This window comes from Lontra canadensis, unplaced genomic scaffold, assembly GCF_010015895.1.
Source record: "Lontra canadensis isolate GAN:19392208 unplaced genomic scaffold, GSC_riverotter_1.0 scaffold168, whole genome shotgun sequence".
In the NCBI taxonomy this organism is placed as follows: Eukaryota; Metazoa; Chordata; class Mammalia; order Carnivora; family Mustelidae; genus Lontra; species Lontra canadensis.
Window position 1 is genome coordinate 1,932,268 of NW_022631162.1, and position 16,233 is coordinate 1,948,500.

Genomic DNA, 16,233 nt, shown 5'->3' on the forward strand with positions numbered 1-16,233 from the left:
AACCTCACCCACACCACAAATACCATCACCATCACCGCGCGGGCACACACACACACACACACACACACACACACGGGCAGACCTAAGATCCCTGTTCCAGTCCCCAGGCTCTAGGGGCCCAGCACAGACATCTCCTGCCAAGCCCTCCCAACCCACCATAAGGGCTATGTCTGAGCACCAAAGGGGCAGGCCGGGCTGTGCTCCAGCTGGAGCTGGGACTCCGTGGGCCCTTCTCTGCCTAGTCTGTGCATCTTTACCCAGCTTTCACAGCAGGGTGGCCTGTTCAGGATGGGGGACTGGCTGTCTGTACACTGGTAACCGGGCCCTAGTGGCATCTCTGCGGCGCCGGAAAGCCAGGAACTCCTCCCGGAGGGCAGCGCACCGAGCCTCGGGGCCTGGAGCACGGGCCATGCTAGGGAGGCTGCCCTCCACCGGAGTCTTCACATCTGCAAGGGGAGAACAGAACAAGGGGAGGGAGAGGTCTGAGGGTCACTGGCCCCATGAAGACCCCGGGTCCTGCCAGTGCAGATGAGCCACGGGAACAGGAACAGCAAGCCTGGGGCATGGGGGCATGGGGGCAATGGGGACCAGATGGGGAACAGAGTGGGGAGACGGGGAACAGTGGGGCCACACTGCCCCTCTGAGGGCTCGCACACCTAGCTCTGGCTCAGCTTCAGGTCGGGGCCGAGGGCCAGCCAAGCCCAGGTGCAGAGTCTCCAGCAGTTCCATGTCCCCAGGGAATTCGGAGTCCCACTCGTAGTTCTCATCCACAGACGTGTTCCTCCTGTTAAAAGGGACAAATGTCCAGCACTGGGTGGAGTTTTGAGGGTGACCACAAAAGCCCCAACCCAGAGTCCCCAAGCTGAGGTGGGGCCATGCATTCCCTGCAGATCCTTGGGACCTCAGCCAAAGCTTCTAACAGGGGACAAGTTTTCCTGGTCCCAGGGTGGGAGTGGAGCCTGAAGGCACAGAGCATTAGGGGAAGTCTGGGCAGGAACGGGAGCCAGGACAGGCATGGACAGGGACTGTCCTCACCTCTTGCTGACTGTCACCACATGCTCCCTCCGGGGCCACCTCTCAGGGCCACTGGCCCAGCTGCTGGTGTCTCCGGGAGCAGGGCTGAGGTAGCTGCCTCCTGCAGAGGGGGCTGTAGAGGGGGGCCGAAGGAAAGAGGCACTGCCCCGCCCGCTGCTCTGGCTGGTGAGGCTGCCCCGAGGGGCAGCAGGGAGGAGGCCTGGCAGCAGCCGGTCCCTCAGTGTCCAGTCAGCCAGTGCTGTGTACAGGGGCTCTGGGGCGGCCCCGGCCCCCATCGCAGACCCGGGAAGCACTGCCCCGGGTGACACAGTGTCAGGGTCCAGGGAATGAAGGAGAGAGGAGGTGGGGCAGGGCCGGGTATCCATGTAATCTGGGGGTGGAGCAGGCGCGGGCTCCTCAAAAGGGGGCCAGTCCCCGTCCACGTTCATCTCCCGGAAGAAGGGCAGGCTCAGGTACTGGAGCAAGGGTCCCGGAGCAGGCCGAGGACTAGGTGGTGCTGCGGGAGGGGGCCCCACGGGGCTGATGTCTGCAATGCAGAGCGGCTGGGGCTGCCCGCTGGGGCTGCTGCTGCAGTCATAGGACCTGGCCTGGCGCTGGGCCGGGGTCCGAGGTTCAGCTCGTTCAGAGCCTGACCTTTCTTCAGGGGTTCCCACATTGGGTCCCATCACAAAGCGGCCATCTGGTCCCCGAGAGATGGGCTCCAGGGGTAAGGGCCCCCGGCTAGGCGGAGGATCCGGAGGGGGGCTGGGGGGGCCAGCCGGCTCCCCCCAGAGTAGACTCTGGCGCAGGCTGGGGACTGGGGAACCCTGGAGCTTCAGCTTCGCCACGCTATCAGGGCTGCCTGAGCCCGGGGCAGAGCTGGGGAAGGACAGGAGATCAGGCTCTGTGGCAGGCGTCCTATCCCCGGCCAACCCCCTCCTCCCCCCAGGAACCAGCCTCGGGCCTTGAGAGGTTTGGTGTACCACAGAGCGGAGCTGGGGAGAGTAAGGGAGACGAGGACACCCCGTGGTGGAGCAGCGGCGGGAAGGCACAGGCAGCAGTGGACAGGCCCCAAGCCGGGGCCTCCGCACTCCCACCCTCACCCCCTTCCCACTTCCGTTCCGCCCCTCCCACCCCACCCCACAGCACCACCCCAGAAACCGAGATAGTGGGCGCAGAGGGCAGGCAGGAGGAGGCCGCAGAGGTGGAGGGACTTACTGTGGAGCTGACTTCCCGGGAGGAGAGAAGATAAGAGGCGCATCTGTTCGGGCAGGAGAACCAGAGGGGACACCGGCAAAACTCAGGGCCTCCAGGGCCCCAGGCGCTGAGCCTCAACCATCGCCCGCCCGCAACCCCTCCCGCCCCGGGACTGTGCTGGCGGACAGGACGCACCTGGGCCCCCGAGCGGCGGGGCGGGGCGTGGCGGCGGCGGGGAGGGGCTTCCATTCCCCCGTAGGCGGGGCTTAGAGAGGGCGGGGCCTACCTTGGCGGAGGCGCTTGCGGCGGCGACGGGCTGCCCTGCGCCGGTTGGTCAGGCAGGCGGCCAGGATGCTCACGAGGACAGCCACGCCCAGGAAGCAGACCCCGCCCACCACGCCGGCCAGGACCGGCTGCGGCAGGAGGCCCGGCAGCTGTGTGCGCGAGGGGTAGACTTCCAGGCCTGGGCGGGGCCACGAGGGGGATGTCGGTGCCCGCGACCGCAGGCTCGGAGCCCCCCGGCCCAGCGCCCTGCCCTCCCGCCGGCTTCTCACCGGAAGTGGAGACGTTGGCCGTGTTGCTGGGATCGCTGACATAGCTACCGGCCAGGGCCACGAGCCGGAACTCGTACAGTACGTCCTGGGGGTGGGGGTCCAGGACGGAGTCAGGGCCCAGCTCCCCTCACCGCAGCCCCATTCAGAAAGACCGCAGTTGGGAGGTTAGGGTGGGAGGCTGAGGCCTGGGCTGGAGCTGGGCCCGGGACAGCCGAGGGGAGGACCGTCCCCGTGCCTGCCTCCCACACACCTTGATGAGCCCTGGCACCAGCAGCTGCGTTTCCGTGCCTGCCGCGACGCGGTCCAGCACCTCCCAGCCCTGGGAGCCCTGCCGTCCCTCCAGGACATAGCCGTCCAGCGTCTCAGGGACCAGTTCTGGGGGATCCCAATGCAGGAGCACCCCCCGGGGTGTCCTCACTGCCACCAAGCCTCGGGGAGGTGAGAGGAGCTGAGGCATCTCAGTAGGCGGAAGCCTGGGGGCCGCCGGCGTGGTGGGAAGCCCTGAATAGGACAGATAGGGTTAGGCTCCCAGTGCCCTTCCCCTATCCCCTGCCCCTTCCACCACACGCCTGCCCCTCCAACCCACCTCTCACCACCACCCCTGCCCCCACCTCTGTACCCATTCTCCCAGAGCCCCAAAGACAAGCCTGAATCATGTACCACAAACCCCTGCGGACCCCAAGCAGCTGCCCAGCATCTCTGTCCCCTCCCACCCAGGCGGTCACATGTCCGGGTTCTCCCTACCAGTCCTTTCCCACCCCGTCGGCTGCTCTCCGGGGCAGAGGCTTCTCACCTTCCGGGGCAGACAAGACAATCTCGCTGAAGGGCCCACTCCCCAGCTTGTTCTGTGCTAGGACGCTGAACTGGTACTGGGTTTGGGGCTGCAGCCCCGGCACGAGGAGGTAAGCAGCCCCCACAGGCACTGCCAGGGACACCCAGTCATGGTGGGTTCGGTCAGGACGCTTGGCCCTGGAGGACATGAGGAAATGAGGAAACCTCATGAACTAGGAGGCCCAGGAAGCTTTTGGAGTATAGAGATCCGACCTGTCCCTTCTCAGCCATCCGGGGTCTCAAGACACGGGGCCTGAACACCTAAGATCCTCTGGAAATAGGGCAGATTTCGGGCAGGGCTGGACTGGAGGGGTGGGGGAAAGGGCAGAGGGTCCGATGGAATGGGGGTTAGGGGGACAGACAGGAATGGCAGGGGTAGGTCACTTACAGCGGGGTATACCAGACACTGAACCTCTGCAGATAGCCGCCATCAAAGCCAGGCTCCCAGGAGACATTGGCACCCTTGGGCAAAGGCACCACGGACACATTGGTGACAACGTGAGGGCTGGTGCCTGGGGAGGGGGAATTGAGGGAGGGACAATGGTCAGGGCTCTGGGGAAGGTGAAGAACTAAGGGGAGTCCCAGGGCCTCTCACCTCTGTATATCATCCCAGGCATCCCCGCCCCTCCCCAACCCATGTAGACTTCCAAAAATAATCCCCCTCTCCGGGCGCCGTCTCCTGTCCCACACAGTTTCCTCCAGCTCCTGGCCGGCCCTCCAGCCACTAACCCAGCACGTAGACATGTGTGGAGGTGGCCACTCGGGCCACAGCGTTGCTGGCGGTGCACTCCCAGCGCCCATGGGCCTCCTTGGTCAGTGGCCGCAGGATGAGGCTGCTGCTGTTGTCCACCTGGGCCTGGGCCTGCAGCCCCCGGCCCACCTACAGAACCACTGGTCAGCCCTGAGGACACACGCAGCCACCCCTCACTGAGGGCAGCTCCAGTGTCCTCCCCACCCAGGCCCTGAAGGGCCCCCTCCTTCCCACTGGATGAGCAGGTCAAGGAGAGGCAGGGGTGTAGTGGGCGGGAGCCCAGGCAGAGCGGACTCAGGAGCCTTACCTTGGCCCAAGAGATAGCAGGAGGGGGGTCTCCTTGAGCAGAGCAGGGGATGAGTAGCTCCCGCCCTACTTCTTGAAAATATTCTTCCTTGGGCCGTTCTAGAAAAGCTGGGGGAGCCTGCAAGCCAGATCTGGCATCGGGAGGGGCCTCTCACCCTGCTAGCTAAGGGCCGCTCCCCTCTCTGGGTCTCCAGTCATACTCCATTCTCAGGCCCCATCTCCCTCCCTGTAGTCTCTGCTCCCTGGAGGGGCTGCAGGGAATTGGGGGGCTGCACAAGGACTGGGGGGCTGGGAAGCCTCTCTGGGGATGTATACACCTCCACAGAACGCCCTTTCACCCTCCCTTCTGCTGCCCACTCCTTCTCCAGAGAGGCCAAGGTTAGTAAGTTGGCCTGGCAGGGTATCTTACTTTGGGGGTGTGCGGGCCTTCCATCCCACCTCCCCAGCACCGACTCTGCAGAAACCTCTGGGGTGGTGCCTGACAGCTACGGCTGTGCCCACCATGGGAAAGACGGGAAGCCCCTCCCCACGCATGACTGCCCCACCCCCTGGTCCTCCAGCATCAAGGCCAGGGTGCATCCTCAGCCACCTGGCCCGGTGCGGCTGCCCGTCCACAGGCTCACCTTGAGCAGCACGCGGGTCACCGGGGAGGGCCCAGCGGTACCAAGACTGTTGTAGGGCGTGCAGGAGTACTCTCCCAGAGCGTCCTCGTTCCCCAGGGCAATGATCAGTGAGCCCTCCGGGCCCTGGGACCAGCCAGGGAGCTGGAGGGGAGAGGAGAGAGGAGGTGGCCACCAGTCCCAGCAGCAGGGCAGGGGTGGGAGAGGGAGGAGAAAGCCGCCTCCCTGCAGAGGACTCCTCCTCCAGACCTCTCTGAACTGGTCTTTCACTTCTCTTCCCCAGGGGCGCCCCCTGGAGCTGAGCTCCCTGCCTGCCAGGGTGTCCCCCACCTGTCTTCCCATCATTCCACGATGAAAGTCAGCATTTTCCATCCCAAATCCCTTCCTTTCCCTGGCTTCCCTATTTCTTTGTTAAGGGCCCCACTGTCCCTACTAACCCCAGACTCCTCACTCCCCCATCCGAATGCTCACCAGCTCTGTCCTCTGAGAAGGCCTTTGTCTAGGCGTCAAGCCCGTCCACTGCCATGACCTCCTCACCTCTCCCCTGGACCGTCTCAACAGCCTCTGAACCCCTGTCCCTGCGTCCACTCTGTCCTCCACTCACTGACGGACTCAGCTCTTGTTCAGAGCTCCGAAGCTGTCACACCTCTGCTCAGACAACTTCACAGGCTCCAACTGCCTGCAGGCTTTTTTGGTAACATTCAACAAAAATGTACTGAGTCCTAATTGCAGAAGCCCCGGGGACCCTGGGATCCAAAGACACGGGGGCAGCCCCCCATGGGTTGTATTCCCTTTGCGAAGATGGCCAGGGAACAATGGAACAGTCACTCGGTATCCACAGAGCTTCCTTCTGGCCCCAACCTATCCCTTGAGCTTTCTCGGTAGAATCACGTCCCCACAGGCACTGTGACTCCCACCAGCCCCCCGCCCCGACCCTGGGATTCACCATACCCTACACACACTGCACGGTTCCCTGCCCCAGGGCCCTGGCTTCCACTTGGAATGTCTGTGCCTCCCCAAGGCCCATCACCAAAGTCCCAGAAGCAGCTGCTGAGCTCTCCTCAACCAGCCCCAGCCTTCCAGCGTGTGTGCTGCCCTAGCCCCTCCAGGGCTGTGCTTTTAAGGACAGTTGTGGCATTCCTGTTCCCCAAACACCCCACACAGCCCCGGGGAAGAAGTGTACCCCAGCCACCAACCTGAATTCAGTGGAGCTCCCTCCAGCCCAGCTACCCTGACTAGGAGAACACTAAGCTGAGCCCTTCCTTCCCCTGAGGCCGAGGCCCCTACCTTATCCAGCTGCAGGGCCTGCCCATCCTTGGTCCAGCTGACAAAGAGCAGCGGGGGGTTAGCCCGGACCGGGCACTGGATCACCCCCCGCATGCCCACAGGCAGGGGTGTCTCCGGAGGCATCGCTGTCACCTGGGCTGGGTCTGGTGGAGGGGAGCAGTGGCAGGTTGGAGGGCAGGAGCTCAGCCTGGCCCAGGGGAGGGGAGCAGACTGGGGAGGGAACGGGGTCAGGCTTACAGAGCACCGTGAGGTAGGCAGAGGCCGAGGGCGGGCGCGGGAGGCCGTTGCTGGCCACGCAGGTGTAGCGGCCCGCGTCATCAGGCTGGGCAGCCTGCAGTCGCAGACTCCCGTCCACCAGGATCCGCACGCGGGGCTGCAGCCGTCTGCAAGATGGCATGTGTGGGCCGGGTTCCAGGCTTTTTCCTCGAAGGCTGCCTACCGGCCCCTCACCCACCCCCAAGCCCTACCTGATGTGAAACACGTTGGTGCTGTCCTGGAACCAGCTATAGGTGAGGTTAGTGGGGTACGCCTCAGCCCGGCAGGCCAGGGAAACATCCTGGGAGGCATTGACCGTGCTGTTCCTGGGGGGTACCACGATGACTGGGGGACCTGTTGGGGGAGCACAAGGGGAGGGACCAGCATCAGCCCACAGTCTGCCCAGAACCCTGAGGTCCCTTCAGCAGATCTTCCGGATCTGCATTCTGGAATACAGAAGGGGCTGCTACAGGGCCTCGGGGAGCCGAAATGGGCTCTGACCCTGTACGTGAAAAAAGTTCCTTCTCTCCCCCAGACCAGTTCCCCTTCCCTCCAGGAACACCACCATTCACCCAGATTCCCCAGCCTAGAAGCTGTGTGTGTGCGTGTGCGTGTGTGGGGGGTTGGGAAATCGGTTTTATTAGTTGCCTATTTACCCTTTACATCCCTCTTCTGTCTCACCTGAAGTCACCTCTGTGTGTCTTACCCTACTGCGGATACCCAGTACCTTACCCCAGGATACTGCAGCAACCTCTGACCCCGGCTCCCCCTCTCTGCCCCTCCGAAAGCCATTCATGTAGAAATGCCTCCCTTTGGCCCCAGGACACTTCTGCCCCAGAACTCACAACTCCTGGCTCCTACCACGTTAAGCTCAAATTTCTTGATCTAGCCTCATGGGCCCTCATGATCCAACGGCTCCCAGCCTGGCCAACGTTACAGACTCAGGTCACTAGGGGCAGCCGGCTCTGCGCCTCATTCCCACTGCCCTGCCTTTGCTCCGAACCCCATCTGGAACGCTCTTCCCACGGAGTCGGGCCAGGCCACGCAGTCTGGTCGGCTGCTCACCGCCCTCGCCCCTCCCTGGGCTCTGCTGCGCCAGTGGTCAGTCCTAAGAGGTAATGATCCAAGCTAGCATAGAGAACACCACCGGCACACCGGCCGCTCCCATAAGCACGTCACCGCACGACTCTTCACAAGTCCTCACAAGTGCCTTCTGTGGGAGGAGTTACTGTCTCCCCTCCACAGATGAGGAAATGGAGGCTCAGAGGCAGAAAAGTGAGGAGAGCTGCCCCAGGTTAACAGGGCAGGCAAGCCTCATCCGGGCCTTCCCGCCACCGGTGAACTTGGCCCCTAGCAGTTCCACGCACGCACGCCCTCAGGACCAAGGAGAGCGGCAGGACGCTGGTTCCTCTGACTTCCCTGCGGAGGAGGGATGGCAGGCTGAGTCCGGGCCCCGTTGCTCACTTTCCTCAAAGGGGTTTGGACAGGAATTACTAAGTGCTGATCGCTGTGCTCGGTTAAGTTCTTGTAATAGTGCTAAGATGCAAATATGAACCTCCTTATATGTAGACGAGGAAACTGGGCATCGGGGGGGGTCACACACTAAACTGCTGGGCATTAAATGTCTACTTGTCCATTCACTGATCCTTTAAAAATTAAGATGCTGGTTTTGGAGGACCAGCCTGAACTGGGAGCTCCCTCTCTCTCCACACACCTCCCCACTTCTGCTGTGTGCACCCCAGCCGCAGGTCATGGCCCTCCCCCCCGAGAGCACCTAGCACCAGCAGCTGGGTGGCGTGGGAGGTGCTGCCCTCGGTGCTGGAGGCTTGGCAGGTGTAGACTCCGGAGCTGCCTCGCTCCACCCGTCGGATCCACAGCGTCCCATTCTGCACCTAGCATAGGAGGGGATGAGGAGGGTCCCCTGTGCCTCCCCCTGCCCTCCCACCGGCCTCCAACCCTGCACTCCCGAGGCTGGCCGGCAGAGGGAGGCAGCACACCGGGCTCAGGAAGCCAACACACAGCCCCTCCTGTGGGAGCATGGCCTTTGCCCGGTCCTCCAGCCCCCCTCCCAGGCCTCCACCTGCCTCTCCGGCTCTATCTACCCTCCTTGCCCAGCCCCAGTACTCACTTGCACCTGACCCTGGCCCTGGCCAAGGTCCTGTCCTCGGAGCTTCCAGGTCACATGAGGCTGCGGGCTGCCCCAGGCCACACAACGCAGGGTCACAGGCTCGAGTTCCCGAACTTCCAGCACCTGGGGAGGCGTCTCCAGGAACCGAGGGGATGCTGCAGAGACGCATGGGGGCGCCAGATATCAGTCCACAGAGCAGTGTCTGAGGGCCAGGAAGGCAGGTCAGGGCTGCAGCCCTCAGCCCACCAGGCCAGGGCCACCCTGTCTGCCGCCCTCCGGGCCCAGTGAGGAATGTGTCAGCCTATCCCCACACTGGCCTGTAGAGCTGGCCACGGGGCTGCACACGGCTGGGGGCTGCGGGAGAGCCAGTGGCCTCTGATGCTGCTCCAGGAGACCCGCTTTGCCCCTCATCAGTGGCATCATCCCGTCTCCACAGTGAAATGGGAACAATTAGGACTTCCCTCCCTGCTAGGGGCTGAGAGAGTTCATGAGGTGCTGCGTCAAAAGGTGTTTGGGGAAAAAAAAACTCGCTGAGTATGTCGTGAGCTATGTGTCACTCGGGACTCCACAGTCCCCGTCGCGTCCCCCTCTCCCCGCCAGAGCAGCAGGAACAGGTAAGACTCAAGTTCCAACAGGGCCTTGCAGGCAGCTGGGACCCCGGCTGAAGAAGAGGACGTGCCAGCAGTGGGCGGGGGGGATGCAGACTGTGAGCCAGCAAACAAGGGGTGTCAACAAGGGTGGGGCACGGGAACCCCTGCCACCCCCCAGCCACAGGCCATCATGCTGCTCTCCTCCCTTCGCCACCACCTGCTCCCGGCTTCATACAATTGACTGTGAGGTGCACCCAGGAGCCGTTAGCAGAGTCGTCCTCAGGGCTGTGCTGGTCCAGGAAGAGCACGCGGCACTCGTACCAGCCCTGGTCTTCCGCTCGGAGCCCCTCAATCTGGAGAGATGCCCCTTTCTGCAGCCGGACTCGCCCTGGGAGAGGAGCCCCAAAGCCTTGGTCACACTGGTGGTTCTCAGAGCTCAAGAATGGGCCCAGTCTCCTCCAGTTACCCTGATCAAGTGGGGCCCGGCCCAGAGAGACACAGGTGGGGCTGGGTCACTGAGGGCAGGTCCCTCCACTCAGCCCTGGATCACCCCTGCCTTTCAGCAGCTGCGACCCTGTCTAGACCAAGAGAACCCCGAGCGGCAGCAGGTGGACGACACACTCTCCTGAACCGCAGGGGCTGCAAAGGTCGTTGGGGGATGGGGGTGGGGGGTTAAGAGCCACACTTAGTCTCCCTGTGACTCTTACAGGACCTATCCCACCCCACAGCTCTTTATAGGGGCAAGGTCTGGCTCCCCGAGTACTCCTCCTGCCAGAGGACAGTCCCTGGAAACCTCAGCAGTGTTTGGGGCCTGAGCAGGGACCCAGGTCTCGCCTCCCAAAGCCCCTAATCCCCCAGGGCTATTATCAACGGCCTAAGCGCCTTAGGGTGGCCAGAGTCCAGCCCAGCCAGGCAGCAAGGTCAGCAGCCTCCTCACCCCATCCCCCCATGCCCCACCCCCCCTCCGCCAGCTGGCCATGTGGAGCTCCACAAAGCCACAGAGCCACAGCCCAGGCAGACACCCTGGTGCACCCTCAGTTGGCATCTGGCACACCAGCAGGTTCAGACGGATGCCGCCCCCGCAGATCCCTCAGCACCCTCCCCACACAGCCTCGGGTGTCCCTGGCGGGGCGGCCTAGTGACAGAGGCCTGCCCTCGGGAGCCAGAGAGACTCCCTTGGACAAGTCAGCCGACTTCAGTGTCACCTGTAAGAGAGGGAAGGCAAACCTGGCCGGGTGGGGTATGGGGAACACTGGGCTCACGTACTGTTGAACAAACGAACGAGCACAAGATTTGAAATCAGAAGCTGGACTTGAACTTGACCCTGCCTCTTGCCTGGTTACACATCCTCTCCTCCAGCCCGAGCAATGGCCAGCCCCAGCACGCACCAAGCTGCCCTACCAGAAACCTGGGATCGCCTTAACTCCTGTCCGTTACCTCCCACACCTGCGTTTTCAGTACATCTTCGAAATTCTGCCTCCTCGGTATGTTTCTTCTCCAGGAGCCTCACCGTGGTGTGGTCCCGTAGCACCTCTCCCCTGCACTCCTCCACGGCCCACCAGCTCGTCTCCCTGCCTCGCACCCACCTTCCGTCACATGCATCAGCCCACCACACCTTGGCCTTTGATAGGGATGGATGAGACTTTCTCAATCTTTGGGGTTACACAAAACCACTGCCACTCTTAAGACAAGTCCTTTCACACCTGCCTGCACCCACGGACCAGGCATCGCCCCTATTCGGCCGTTCTAATACCAGAAATTCTGACGCTGTGCGTCGGCTTCCCTTCTACCTCCAGGGTGATGTTTCCAAAATATAATTGAAGCCTGCAGTGCCCCTAGTGTTGTCAGGGAAGAGGAGAATGATCGCCTTCAGGCTGGGGTGGTGATCTTAGTAAGGCCAGGGCTTTTTTCTTCCGAGGATGAGGTCCAGAGGTGTGGACTCTCTGGGTGGGGACCTGCTTCACAGGCTGGCAGTTGAATTCCCCACCCAGGAGATAAGCCTACACTTTGCAGGTAAATATTTGACATAATCACACCCTCCACCCTGCTCTGGGATTCCTCCAGCACCCTAACTGGCCTGGCCACGGAGCCCCGCAGATTCCAGTGTGCGGCCTCTCCTAAGTGCCGTAGGATAGCAACTTTTCACGATGGTGACCCTCGAGTTCTACAAGGGAGGAAGAAGAGAAAAGGGAGACTGAGCCCTGAACCTGGACCACCAAACCATATTTAATCCTCCCAAGATTTCACTTAGAGGAAAGGACCGGAAGGGCCGGAGCCTGGTGGGCTCTAGACCTCCTGCGCACAGGGGTGTGTAAAGGGAGCAGGAGACACAGACTCTGCTCTCCACTCTTGGAAGGCAGAGAACCCACACTCACGTACATGTACAAGTTCACATACACACAGTTCAAGAAATGGTGTTTGGTGTGTCCAGACAGTCCAAGGACCGCCAAGCGAGAGGACTACCGAGCACTTTCAGAGACCACCGGAGAGTAGCAAGGGGAGATGACAGGAGAGAGCGGGAGTTCTGAACAGAAGGAGAGAACTGCTTTGAACCCCACAGCTCAGGGCAGAGAGAAAATCCGTGCCTCCCTGCCACACGGGCTACCTTCAAACACCCAAGAAAGACACCATGAAAGTCAAAGACCAGAACTGTTTTGTGGATTAGAAGGGCAGGTCTGAGACAACCCCGTCCCCGGCGAGGAGGCGTAGCATGAGTAATCCGAGGCTGCCATCCCTCTGGACACCGGGACCACAAAGGCGCCCTGCACAGGCTCCATGCTGGGCGCTGGATGGACAGTCACTGCCTTCCTCCTGGATGCAGCCCCAGCCTGGTCCCTACTGCTCTCCCCTACTCTGTGCTAGTCTGTAATGCCCGGTGACTCCGCCAGATGGGTTCTGGAGTACTCCAAGAGGGGCTGCTTTGGTCTCGGGCACAGTCCCTCCCACACTCTAGGCCATCGGCCTCACACACAGTCCCGGACCATCTCTCCTTCACTTGCCCAGAGAGCTTATGACAGGACACCATTGTCCTTAGCAACCTCCACCTCCTGTTGCCTAGCAACCACAGTCCCGAGTCCCCTACACAAAGGGAGAGAGGCCCCTTCCACACTGGGAGGCAGTAAGAGAGTTAATGGGCACGGGGGCCTCCCCCCCAGGGCCCTGACTCCCCAGACCAGCGCAGGCCAGACTAGGAGCTCCAGAGGAGGGGCAGGGGTGGACAGAAAGGGCAGGGTGGGAAGAGCCCCGGTGGTGACTTCTCCCGGTCCTTGCAGCTCCAAGGGGCAACAAAGAACGGAAACCAACGGGTCACAAAGTTGCCAGCCACACAGTGGCTTGTCGGTCCAAGGGATCCCAAATCAGGGCGGAGGGCGGCCCCCAGGAAAAGCCCTCTCCCTCCACAGCCCCACCCGCACCTGCCCCGTCCTCCCGAAGGGAACTCTCTCTAACAGCCCAGCCTCAGCCCCGGGGCCCAAACCCCTCCTGCCAGACCCCACAGAGGCAGGGAGGGAGGGCTGGTCGGTACAGCCGTTTCCCCCCACTGTCACTGGGGCCTGCTTTCCTCAGCCCTCACAGGGCCTGTGGAGACACATACGCTCCCACCAGGCTATTTGCCAACAACTGTCCCCAGTTTGAAAATAAACTCTTCCTTCAGCAGCACCTGCCTGAGCTCAGCCTGCCCCTCAGGAAGACCTCAGCCAATCCCAGGGCCGATCTCGGGATTCAAACTCAAGAGGGAAAAGGTGGGGGTCTCTTCCCCCACCAACGTCTGCCCAGGTGGCCTTTCCCGGATCCCCCCAGGCAGAGAAAGGCAGGAAGACGGTCTAACCGGGGAGCCCCAGCCCCCACCTTGGGCCCTCCCACACACTGCTCTCTGAGGCCTTCAGGAAACCGCTCAGATTAAGGATCCATCTGGGATTAGAAGGAAGCCAAGCCCTCTGAGGGAGCCAGTGAGGGAGTAGGGGTGCAGAAGGTGGAGGAGGCGGCCCCTGGGAGGCCAATGTACTAGTGGAAATCCTGACAGGAGCCACCAGAAGCAGGAACTCGGCCTGGCCCCATTCATTCCCTAGTCCTTAGAGAACCTGGCCCTGGCCAGCCCCCCACCAGACTCACGCACACGTCTTCTGTACTCAGACCAGACTGGGCCCCCACTGGAGCAGCAGGTGGGTCACAGACCCACCCACCCTGCTGCCCATCCGCCCACCCCCAGAGACCTTGAACCTCCTAAGTGGCACTTGAGAGAGTGGGGGAGGGGAGGCAGAGCAGTAGAGAAGTCCTGCCCTCCACCGCCCCCCACCCACCATCCTTGGTGTGTTGGTAGCACCTCCCAGCTTCCCACATGAGGACCAGTCTTACCCACGTAATCAGGGTCGATGCGGGGAGAGTAGAGGCCAAACTGGATGAAGATGGGAAGCAGGAATCCAAAACGCAGCCACTCAATGACATGCAGGGGTGGGCGGCCGGTGGGGGGCAGCAGGTCACAGCCCAGCACTGCAGTCTCGCCGGCGCGGCCCACCACGGACACCACCTCAGGCTTCCCTCGACCTGTGAGGTGGGGCAGGCCCACAGCAGGGACCCTGGTCAGGGCTGGGAGAGGGCGCTCCTCGGTAGCTCTGAGGGCTCCCCCGGAGTGGCGGGGTGATTGAGAGACTCCGCAACGTCTCCAGGACCCGCCCTACCACCACCCCCCCCGCCCCCACTCCCCTCCCCGGGGACTGCCCCCCACACCAAGGCCAGCGGGGAGCGCCTGAGCCCCGGGAGTCTGGCTCACCGTCAGCCCCCTGGCTGATGATCAGGCTGAGGATGGTCACACCGAGGCACCAAACCATAGCCCACGGCCTGCGTGCCCGGCCCCTCCTATCCACAGGGGCCCAGGTGGAGGGGCCTGGGGGTGTCCACAGCCCAGCAAGCCCCACAGCGCCTTCTGAGTGGATGGCAGCTTTCAGCGCTTACTCTTCTGGACGATCGGGGTTTGGCTCACATAACACCTGCTGAAGTCGCTTCCGGAGCACTAGACCTAAACGCAAAATGCACAGCAACACACAGAGTTGGCCAATCCTTGGGACCGGAAGAAACCCCACAGTTAGAGAAAGGCCAGGACGAGAGCAAAGGAAGAGAGAGGAGAGAAGATAAGTAGGGGAGGGGCCCAGAGACCAGAGATCCTGTCGCCCTGGGGAATCAGGGCCCTCCAGGGCCAGGGTGGGAGCACTGGGTGGGGAGACCCGACAGGTGAGGGCACAGGGAGGGTGGGGCAGAGCAGTGGGAAGATCTTAAGGAAGACGGAGGGCTTCCAGGGAAAGCAGGGGTTCCGTAAGTGCTCAGAAGGCTGAGCTGGGAGGGAACTGGGGCTCCTATCCACTTGGAAAAAGATGTCAGGAAAATGGGAGAGAAAGAGGCCCCACGGCTCAGCCTCCTCTGTTCTCCTTCCTTAGCCCTGAGGCTAGTAACGAGATCACAAGGCTTGCACCCCACAGTGACAAGCAGGGACCCCCGGGATCCCAGACAGGCTTGCTCAGGGGCACGGAGCCAGTGAAGGGCAAAACCTGTATCAGAATCACACAAAGCGGCTCCCAGGGAACCCCCACACACGATTCCTTGCCCATTTCCCCAGCCTCTGTGAACGCTAGAAACTGGAGATCTTACACCTTTCTCTCCACTCAGCCTCCCAACACGGCTCGGGCAGCAAGTGAGTCAGGCACTGGGAGAGGAGGGGCGGCCTCCCCCACCTGGTGGAAGGCTCCCGCCCCCGGCATCCTCCAGGTCTGGGCAGGTCCCCTGGCAGGCCGCTGGCACCTTTCCCTCCGTGATGCTGCCAGGCAGCCCTCAGCCCTGACCCAGGTGCCTCACCCCAGGGCTCCCCATTCACTGTCCTTGGGGCCCAGGGTTTGCCAGGCTTTCCCTTCCCCAACCCTAGAGGCCAGACCCAGGAGAAGCTAGAGAGCCTGCGAGTCCTTAGGGCGTACAGAGTGAGCCCTGGGTAGAACGGCCCCAGCCCCAGAGCATCTAGGGTAATCACAGCGGGCTGGGGTCAGGGGCACGGCTGCCGTCGGCCCCAGAAAGCCAACCAGGCTCTGCACTGTGGCCTCCACCCCACTCTTGGCCTCCCACTTCTGGACTGGTTGTAAAATGTCTTCCACGCCCCGCAGCCTGACCCGGGATTCTACTTAGCGGCCAGCGGCCCCGACAACTCACCAGCAAACATTCCGCTTGCTTCCCCCTGCCCCCAGCCAGCTCTCCCATTCTTCCCTGACAGATCATTTTCCAAGTGGATAGGAACCCCAGTTCCCTCCCGGGTTTCCCCCGAATTCCTCTGTTTTTCCTACATCTTCCTACTCCTCTGCCCACCCACCCCCCAACCACGTCCTCACCTCTCGGGTCTCCCCACCAACTGTTCCGATTCCAGCTATCCCTACTTCTCACCGCACCCCCCCGCCCCCAGTACCCATCTTCCACCCCTGATCTCCAACTGCACCAGGTTCTCCGCGCTTCAAGGAACTCCCCTCCTGTCTCCTCCAGGATCCACCCCCCCCCCACTTCTCCCATCCTCTGCCCTGGAATCTCCCTCCCCATATTCTCCAGCCTCAGCCCACAATACTCTTCTGATGCCCCACCCCCAGTTCCCCGCTCCTTCGCCCGCTCCGGACCCCAGAACTCTCCCTTTCGGAACCCCCGGACCCAGCCCCTGCACAGACGCGCGCGCACA

At 62.4% G+C, this 16,233-nt stretch overlaps 1 protein-coding gene across 1 annotated transcript; it reads right to left on the minus strand.

Annotated features, from left to right (window-relative positions):
- Nucleotides 1-223: 223 nt before the first annotated feature.
- Nucleotides 224-14,519, minus strand: IGSF9 (immunoglobulin superfamily member 9). The gene is made up of 20 exons (XM_032845724.1): nucleotides 14,302-14,519; nucleotides 13,887-14,075; nucleotides 9,769-9,921; nucleotides 8,944-9,098; nucleotides 8,590-8,707; nucleotides 7,028-7,169; nucleotides 6,798-6,943; nucleotides 6,561-6,703; nucleotides 5,277-5,417; nucleotides 4,655-4,771; nucleotides 4,326-4,476; nucleotides 3,985-4,108; nucleotides 3,559-3,734; nucleotides 3,016-3,266; nucleotides 2,766-2,850; nucleotides 2,498-2,674; nucleotides 2,233-2,275; nucleotides 1,036-1,893; nucleotides 657-784; nucleotides 224-446 (listed from the first exon to the last, which is right to left on the minus strand). Exons 1-20 carry the CDS (start codon nucleotides 14,357-14,359, stop codon nucleotides 265-267), a joined length of 3,537 nt encoding a protein of 1,178 aa, XP_032701615.1. The 5' UTR covers nucleotides 14,360-14,519; the 3' UTR covers nucleotides 224-264.
- Between the last annotated feature and the right edge of the window lie 1,714 nt (nucleotides 14,520-16,233).

Coding starts and splice junctions, on each gene's coding strand:
- IGSF9 (XM_032845724.1), bottom strand. CDS start 14,359: ATGGTTTGGTGCCTCGGTGTGACCATCCTCAGCCTGATCATCAGCCAG. Junction 3,267..3,558: donor TGTCTTGTCTGCCCCGGAAG/GTGAGAAGCCTC, acceptor TGTCCTATTCAG/GGCTTCCCACCACGCCGGCG. Junction 1,894..2,232: donor CCCGGGAAGTCAGCTCCACA/GTAAGTCCCTCC, acceptor GTCCTTCCCCAG/CTCTGCCCCGGGCTCAGGCA.